A 9,712-nucleotide genomic window follows, 5' to 3' on the forward strand; every position below is an offset into this window, starting at 1 on the left:
TATTTTTTATCCCCAAGTCGGAACAATACCTTCTGAAAGCTTTGCTATCAAATTGCAGACCGTTGTCCGAGATGAGAGTTTGAGGAACCCCAAATCGAGTAATGATATTCCTTAACAGGAATCTTTTGACATCAACATCCCTGATGTTAGCCAGAGGCTCAGCTTCAACCCACTTCGTGAAATAATCCGTGCCAACCAGCAGGTACTTCTTATTTCCTACTGCTCTAGGGAAAGGGCCAACGATATCCAAGCCCCACTGAGCGAAAGGCCAAGGACTGGAAAGAGGATTAAGGACTCCTCTAGGCTGATGAATATTCGGTGCGAACCTTTGGCATTGATCGCATTTCCTCACATATTCTTGTGCTTCCTTCTGCATGCCTGGCCACCAATACCCTTGGGTAATCGCCCTATGAGATAAAGACTTCCCTCCAGTATGACTACCACAAATTCCTTCATGTAGTTCTTCTAGCAGATCCTCCGACGCTTCAGGGCGCACACAGAGCAGATAAGGCCCAGAGTAAGAGCGTTTGTACAACTTCTTATCCTCGGATAGCCAAAATCGGGGAGCCTTTCTTCGTATCTTTTCAGCCTCTGACTTGTCCTCGGGCAGTGTATCCTTCTCGAGGAATAGTATTATAGGATCCATCCAATTACGCGCCGAATTGACCTGATTCACTTGTAGCGTTTCTGTTGTTCCTCGGGTAGGTGTGCCCAAGTCCTCGATCATGATCATCCGAGGTAAGTGCTGAGCCGAGGAAGTGGCAAGAGTAGCCAGAGAGTCTGCATGGGCATTTCCACTCCTAGGGACATAGGTTATTTTAAAAAATTCAAACTTAGCTTGTATACGCCTAACCTGGCTCAAGTATTCTTGCATTCTTGTAACTCGAGCTTCTAGCTCCCCTCTGACCTGGCCCACTACAAGCCCCGAGTCCGAGAAGATTTCCACAGCTTTTCCACCCAGTTTATCGACCATTGCCATTCCTGCTAGTAAGGCTTCATACTCCGCTTCATTATTAGTAGCTGAGAATCCCAGCCTAAGAGACTTCTCAATGATGACTTCCTCAGGAGATATCAATACAAGTCCTATTCCAGAGCCGCTGATTTGCTGCCCCATCCACATACACCGTCCAGGGTAAGACAGGTTGCGTGGAAATGAGGCCAACCGATTTTTCCTCCATGCAACCTGGGCCTGTCTCTGTTTCTTCAGGACCTTTAGCAAATTCCGCCACTAGATCGGCGAGCACCTGACCCTTCACGGAAGTGCGGGGCATATACTTGACATCAAAAGCTCCTAAAATTGTGCCCTACTTGGCAACCCTGCCAGTGTAGTCTGCACTTCGAAGTACTGCTTTGATCGGGTATTGAGTCAGCACAACCACTGTGTACGCCTGAAAATAATGGGGAAGTTTTCTGGTGGCGTGCACCACTGCTAAAATGGCCTTTTCCAACGGCAGGTAGCGTATTTCAGCTTCGTGAAGAGACTTATTCACATAATAGACCGGCCGTTGTACTCCATTGTCCACTCGTATCAGAACAAAACTAATCGCATAAGTGGTGATCGCCAGGTAGGAAAAAAGAACTTCATCTACCTTAGGGCTAGACATGATGGGTGGCCGAGATAGATACTCCTTTAGCTGCTGAAATGCTAAGTCACATTCCTCAGTCCATTCATATCCTTTTCACTTGTGGAGCAGTAAGAAAAAAGGCCTGCACCTATCCGCCGATCTGGATATGAATCTATTCAAGGCGGCGGTCATCCCGGTCAGTCTCTGGACCTCCTTGGGATTTCGAGGTGGTTGCAAGTTAGCAATAGCTCTGATCTGGTCAGGGTTAACTTCAATTCCCCTATGAGTTACCATGTAACCCAGGAATTTACCTGAACTTACCCCAAACGAACATTTGGATGCGTTCAGACGCAATTTATGCCTCCTTAATATCTCAAAAGTGTGGTTGAGGTCCGCCACGTGCTCGGCCACTACCTTACTCTTTACGACCATATCATCAATATAAATCTCAATGTTTCTACCCAACTGCTGCTCAAACATTTTCGTCATCATTCTCTGGTAGGTAGACCCCGCGTTCTTCAAACCAAAGGGCATCACCTTATAGTGGTAATTTCCAGTGGGAGTGAGAAAAGCGGTCTTCTCTTGGTCGTCTAACGCGAGTGGGATCTGATGGTAGCCTTGAAAGGCGTCTAAGAAACTCATCCGAGGATGAACCATTGTAGCATCCACTAACTGATCTATACGGGGCATAGGAAAAGGGTCCTTTGGGCACGCTCTGTTGAGATCTGTAAAATCAACACACACACGCCACTTTCATTTTTCTTTTTCACCACAACTGTATTGGCTAGCCACTGAGGATAAAATACCTCCTTGATTGCCCCAGCCTGCTTCAACTTGGTCACCTTGTCTTTAATAGCCTCGACATGTACCTTGGACGGGTGTCGAGGTGGTTGTTTCTTCGGAATACATGAGGGGTTGACATTCAGACGATGACAGATGAACTCCGGATCCACCCCCGGGGCTTCATAGGCACTCCATGCAAACACATCAACGTTTCTTCTAAGAACCTCGACTAACTGCTTTTTCTCTAACAAGGGCAACTGAGCCCCGACCTGAAAATACTTCTCCGGATCTTCACTAACGTTTATCCTTTCCAAATCCTCACACCTTGTTTCCTATGGAGACACGCCGATCTGGGCTCCCTGAACCTTTGATTGCTATAAATCACCCTCGGCTACAGCCGAAGTGCTTATCTCTGGCCGATGCTGAATGACCATTATCATACACTGCCTAGCCATGTTCTGGTTTCCCAAAATCTCTGAAACCTCGCCCCCCGAGGGGTACTTCACTTTCTGATGAAGAGTGGAAGAAACGGCCCCCAAAGCATGTAACCATGGTCTTCCCAAAATAGCCGTATACGGAGAAAAGGCATCCACCACAATAAAATCTACCTCCACCATATCTGACCCAGTCTGCACTAGTAATCTAACCATTCCCAACGGGGTGACCGATTTGCCTTCGAAACCCACTAGCGGGGAACTATATGTTGTCAGGTCTTCAGGTTTCAAATTCAGCCCTTTGAATAAATCAGGATACATTACCTCGGCGGCACTTCCATCATCAATCATCACTCTCTTAACGTCATACCCTCTGATCCTAATCGTAACCACCAAAGCATCATCATGCGGTTGCATGGTTCCTCTCTTATCCTCTTCTGAGAAGCCTAACACCAACGAGGTGCCAAGTCTGGCCCTCTTCGGCCTCGAGTTGGGGTCCTCCTCCGAGCACTGAGATATAGACATTACCCTGGAAGGGCAAGATCCAGTTCTCCCCGGGGCAGCGAATATAACGTTTATCGTGCCCAAAGGAGGTCCTCTTGAGGCGTCCCCCTGAAACACTGAGCCTGCATGGCCTCCTCGGCCACCAGACTGATGTAGAAGTTGGGTCAACTTTCCCTCCTGCACCAACTGCTCTAAGTGATCCCACAGATTGTTACAATCTTTGGTGATATGCCCGTGGTCTTGATGGTACTGGCAGTAAAGATTCCGATTATGCTTCGCAGGATCCCCCTCCATCTTTTTGGGCCACCTAAAGAACTGCTCGTTCTTTATCTTTTCCAGAACTCGTTGCACTGGTTCTCAGAACACGACGCTAACCACCTGGGAATTGGCAGGCCCCGACTGCCCCCCAAAGTCCCTCCGAGGTCGGTTGTTGTTGTACCGGTCCGGCCTGAAATCCCTCATCTCTTGAGTTACCGCTTTAGACTTCCCTCTGCCTTGCATCTGATCTTCCTCTACTCTTCTATATTTATCTATCCGATCCATAAGCTGACGTACACTAGTAACAGGCTTGCCAGTCAGAGACTTCCTCAGACCGTGCTCAGTTGGGAGACCTTCCTTAAAAGTATTCATAGCCACGTCATCGTGAGCCCCATCCACCTCGTTGAACATTTCCCAGTATCTATCTGAGTAGGCTTTTAGGGTTTCCCCTTCTCGCATAGACATGGATAGTAGCGACCCCAGAGGTTGAACAACCCTTCTGCAGGTAATAAAGCGAGCACCAAAGGCCTGAGTGAGCTTCTCAAAAGAGTCAATAGTATTAGTTCTCAAGCCATTAAACCATCTCATTGCCACTGGGCCCAGGCTAGACGGGAAAACCTTGCACATCAAGGCTTCGTCCCTGGCATGAATAGCCATTCTCTGGCTGTAGTGGCTAACATGTTCCACTGGGTCTGTTCGACCATTATAGATGGTGAACACGGGCTGGTGGAATCGTCGGGGAAGACTAGCGTCTTCAATATGTCGTGTGAAAGGCGACTTAGAGACCTGATTCAACGCCTTGTTCAAGGCATCATTCCTCTGACCCTGGCGAGTCGGACTCTTACTTCTTCGCCTATGGTGGTGTTCTTCCTCGCACGAAAAAGACTCGCTGGGGGGAGTTCTCGACCTCTGCCTGTAACTGGTGTCATCCGACTCCTCAGAAGAGTGCTTAGAGTTATGAGCCTTATGCCTTCGTCGCTCGTATCGCAATTCCCTCTTCAACTTGTTAATCTCACGCTGCAAATTTCCTCCACTCTTTACAGGGCCTTTCCCCCGAGAGAGGCTTCTATCTGCATGGGTCGTTCGGGTACTCCCCTCATGATCCCCTTCGTGTTCGTGGTCTGCCAACGGATTACTATGCTGAGAGCCCCTAGACTCTGCCTGGTGCTGATTAGCATCTGCCTGTTGCGGGCCTACCAACGGTTGTTGCGGTACTCCCTCTTCCATCGTGAGTATCACACCTGCCCTTCCTTCTCAACAGATCAAGTTCTTCCCACAGACGGCGCCAATTGTAGGGACTCAATTTGGATTGACCCTGAGTGATGGGTTTTCAGCCCAATAAGCCCAAACAATAAATTTTTAGAGTATGGGTACAAGAACTAGTACTGTTTAACAGGAAAGGTTCTACTCGTCCAGTAACAAGGGGTACTTTAGGTTCGCTCTTTGAGGAAAACTATCCTCGGCTTTCTCTCAGTTGGTCTCCCTCTTTCTTCTTTTCCCTTTTTCTCTTTTTTTGTCAAAAGTCCTCTTTATTTCCTTCGTTCCTATGTTATATACTCCGTTTTCCCCTTGTTTCCATCATACACGTGTAGTTCTTATCTTGGGAGCTCCTTTTTGTCCCATCCAGTACCTACCGGAACTTTTAGCTTAGTGGCCATAAAGCTGCTTAGTTACTGTTCAGGTATCACCTTCACATTAATGCGGCCAGAGCGTTAGCTGGAAAGCATTTAATGTGGAGGTGACGGCCTCTAGAAGATATTTGTTACCTTCCCCGACGCCTCCTTAGGCTATATCTAATTTCCAGTTCAGATACAACTTGGCGGAGTCTTTCCGCTAACCTGAAAGTTACCTTCACCTCGGACTTTGGTGTCCTCGGACGTGCGTTATGCTGCTGTATATAATATCTACTCGTTTCTTCTATATTACCCATTTGGTAAGAATAAACTTTTTTAGGCTGTCCTCGGATTGCTACGTGTCCTCGGATTGGGCCTTTGGGCCCCGAGCCCCCTTTTGAGGATTACTATACCTTTTTAACTAACAGGCCCCACAATATATATATATATATATATATAAGCATGGTCAAACATGTAACAAGATAAGGGCCATGGCTTATTCCACATCAAAAGAAGATTTAGACTCAGATAGTGATGATGCCTCAAACCCAAACCCTATAAGAAGATCCCTGCCTGTAAGAGGGGAAAGAAAACAACTGCTGACACAACTTCAATCCATACAGAAGGAAGTTACCCAATTGGAAAGAAACAAACATATCTTTGACTGTGGATGCAATTGTTGCAAGGTTTCACCCATCAAAAATGCATTGGGTTACATATATATATAGACATTGTTATATGTTCAAATACTTTTGAAGAGGTGCAAATATGGTTTTGAAAATTTGGCAGCATAATCCTAGGTTTGTTATGGGGAGTTGAACCCACCACGCTAATTAAGACTCATCTTAATTGCTAGTGAAGTAGCACAATCTAGTCCTAAAAATCAAGTCCACACAGAGAACAAAAGCAAGCCCTGCCTCAGATAGCCATCCTTAGTAAAAATTAGTACCATATAGATAACAGTAGATGATTCCATAAGATTCAAACCTATTCACCTCGTAAAATAAATTAGTGTTGAGTCTGAACTTAAAAGAGAGAAATGGGAGTGGTGATAGGGGGAGAGTGATAGTCTTGAGGTGGTGTGTGTTTTGATTCCTTACTGACTGTAAAAATGCTACCGGAAGTTGAGAAATAATTTCTTGCAGCTAGTAAACTTTCCCTTATTTTTTTAATGATGATGCACAAAAATCGTCAGTAAGTTGATCATCCAGACGCATGCCAATCGGGTACTTGAAAAACAAAAGGATGAAGAACCTACAGAGAGCACTGGTGAGGTGCTGGCCAAAGACCTTCCAAAGGTTAAGTCAGTGATAGAAGAATCTCTAATAACTCAAAAGTGTGAGAGCTGGGAAATTTTTTATCTACCTTGGAGAAGAGGAGACTTGGTGCTTATATAATGGTGTAGGGCTGACTAAGATCTCATGAACATAGGATCTTTCCTTGTATGGAAGATATAGAGTTAATGTTCCAAGATCTTAGGACTTTACTTCTCATACTGGGAGGATACGAATATGTAGAAGGATCTTTGGACGTGGTGTGCAAGTTCTTTTCATATAGGAATGCATGAGTGGGGAACACTAAAACGGTGTGGGACTTAGTGTAATCCATCATTGGTATGGGGTAACTCGATGGATACTTTCCTACCCGATGGTGAATATGAGTGGAGAGTATGACTGATGTCACTTCATAATCATCCCGAAGGGGACCTAGTACTCGAAGGGTAAAAAGAGACTAACGGACCTTTCAAACCTAAATGGTAAATGGAACCTGAATGGCATTTCCAACCCAAAGGGTAAATGGAACCCGAAGGGTAAATGGACTGACGGGTACTTTCCAACCCGAATGGTATTTCCAACCTGAAGGGTAAATGGACCCAATAGGTACTTTCCAACCTGAAGGATAAATGAACTTGAATGACATTTTCAACCCAAAGGATAAATGGACCCGACGGGTACTTTCCAACCCGAAGGGTTTTCCATCTCGAAAGGTAAATGGAACTCGAAGGGTAAATTGACCTAATGGGTACTTTCCAACTCGAAGGGTAAATGGACCCGAAGAGCATTTCTATCCTAAAGGGTAAATGGACCTAAAGGGCATTTCCAACTCGAAGGATAAATGGACCCGATAGGTACTTTCCAACCCGAAGGGTAAATGGACATGAGGGGCAATTCTGTCTCGAAAGGTAAATGGAACTCGAAGGGCATTTCTAACTCGAAGGGTAAATAGACTTGACAAGTAGTTTCCAACACGAAAGGTAATGGACACGAAGGGCATTTCTGACTCGAAGGGTAAATGGACCTAATGGGTACTTTCTAACCTGAAGGATAAATAAACCCAAAGGGCATTTTTAACCTGAAGGGTAAATGGACCCAATGGGTACTTTCTAACCCGAGGGGTAAATGGACTCGATGGGCATTTCCATCCCGAAGGGTAAATGGATCCTAAAGGGTAAATGAACTCAAAGGGCATTTCCAACCCAAAGGGTAAATGGACCCAACGAGTATTTTTTGACCTGAAGGGTTATGGATCTGAAAGGGAATTTCCAACCCGAAGGGTAAATGGACCTGACGAGTACTTTCCAACTCAAAGGGCAAATGGACCTGAGGGTCATTTCCATCCTGAAGGGTAAATGGTCTCGAAGGGCATTTCCAACCTGAAGGGTAAATAGACCCAACAGGTACTTTCTAACCTGAAGGGTAATGGACATGAAGGGCAATCCAAACTCGAAGGGAAAAAAAAGTTAGAAAATTTCTCAGTTAAAATATTTATTATCATTTTATCTCTTCTTTTTCATCAATTTCTACTTCTCTATTGCTTGTTATCTTTGGAATATGGAAGTGCCGTATCTCACTTTTCTCCATTGTTCTTCCCTAACCAAGCATTTTTACACCAAATAAGCTTTTGATGTTGATTGGTTGGAGTCTTTATTCTCTCTATCCAAGTGTTGGAGATTGGAACCTTGACCTCCTCGTCCAACTAGAGGCAATGTGCAAACTAGTCTTTAGGCATTGACAATGGACATCATACACACCTACACTATAGATTTCAACCCAACTATACTTATCCAAGCTTTCAAGGCTCTAATGTGTGATTACCACGTATCCTGCATAGCTATACTCCTCATCCTTGCAAACCATATTCCACCTTCTCTTTCTTTCTTTTGTCAAGAACCCATGGCATGGATCATGGGTTATGCTGCTTGGAGTCAAGTTACTGGATTGAGGCTTCAAGGAGGAGAACAAATGCTTCTACGTGTAGTTGGGGATTACTATCTTCCTTTGATTGTGGTTTGTGCATGGTAGCTATAAAAGGATAGTTCAAAATTAAATTAAAATCAAACCAAACCTTATAAAAAGCCCAAGCCCACTTATTATCTTACATATTATGACCCAAGTGTGACCCTTTCACATTAATTTTTTTCCACATTCTCCAAAATATGGGTTGGGATCATAAAATAGGATATACACGTTGAAAGACTCTCTACAATCTTCCTGATAAGACTCTTATTATTAAGTGCCACATCAATTTGCTCTTTCCTCTTCCTATTACTGATAGTATTTTTGCACAAAAATGGATTATTTCTATACGATCTTCTTTTATATAGTGGAATCTATTAAAAATAAATACATAAACAATTTATATGATAGAAACAATAATTCCTTCAATTTGTTTTTTGTTTTAATTTCTAATGTAGAAGACTCTTGAAGCTAACAAATTATATGCCCAGTTGTCCACTCTCTTTCAAGGAATGTAAAAGATAATTGTACACTTTAATTAGCCAAAATAATTAAATAATTTTGAATTCATTTAGGCTATATAATATTCATATTCTTAATTATGTATATTCATAATAATTTTGCTTATTTTTAATTTCTTCCCCTTAATGATATGTCTAATATAATTGAACATAGGATGAATGTTATTGGGTCATAAAGAATAATTAGAAATTAATTCATAATAAAAGTATAAAGTATCCATGCATCGCATGAGACATCGACTAGTATTACTTAAAAGTATCCCAATTATTATTATTATTATTATTTTTTTTGAGAATGATCTCAATTATAATTTGATATATATATATATATTACATTTTTTTTAAAATACTAAGTATTTTTAACACATACATTGAGTGAGGGAAAAATGTTTCAAAGAAATTAACATTGAGAGGGATGATCATCTTGACTTTCACGCTAAATATTATGAATAAGTTGTTGGACTCTAAAATTAAGAAAATTAAAATGGATGACACAAAATTAGACTATGACTAGAATCTAAGTTAGATTCAATTGATTCTAAAAAAAGAAGAAGGTTAGATTCAATTTAGATTGCGATTATTTATCATTAATTATTACTTTTTTTTAAGTAATTGTTATAAATTAATTATTACCTCCCGAAATTGGGCTTAAGTGATAGAAGAATTTGATCTCAAACTTTATAAAATACCATTTGACTAATGTACTATATGTGGTTGGCTGGCTGCTGCAACTAATTTTTTATTTTATTTTTTTTGGAAATTACACTCTCATCCATCTCACCAAATATGCACATACAG

At 42.7% G+C, this 9,712-nt stretch overlaps 1 protein-coding gene across 1 annotated transcript; it reads right to left on the minus strand.

Annotated features, from left to right (window-relative positions):
• Nucleotides 1-2,722: 2,722 nt before the first annotated feature.
• Nucleotides 2,723-3,580, minus strand: LOC136070198 (uncharacterized). Its single transcript, XM_065779792.1, has one exon. It carries the CDS (start codon nucleotides 3,578-3,580, stop codon nucleotides 2,723-2,725), a length of 858 nt encoding a protein of 285 aa, XP_065635864.1.
• Nucleotides 3,581-9,712: the final 6,132 nt, after the last annotated feature.

Source organism: Quercus suber, unplaced genomic scaffold (genome assembly GCF_002906115.3).
Source record: "Quercus suber isolate HL8 unplaced genomic scaffold, Cork oak 2.0 scaffold_217, whole genome shotgun sequence".
Taxonomy (NCBI): domain Eukaryota; kingdom Viridiplantae; phylum Streptophyta; class Magnoliopsida; order Fagales; family Fagaceae; genus Quercus; species Quercus suber.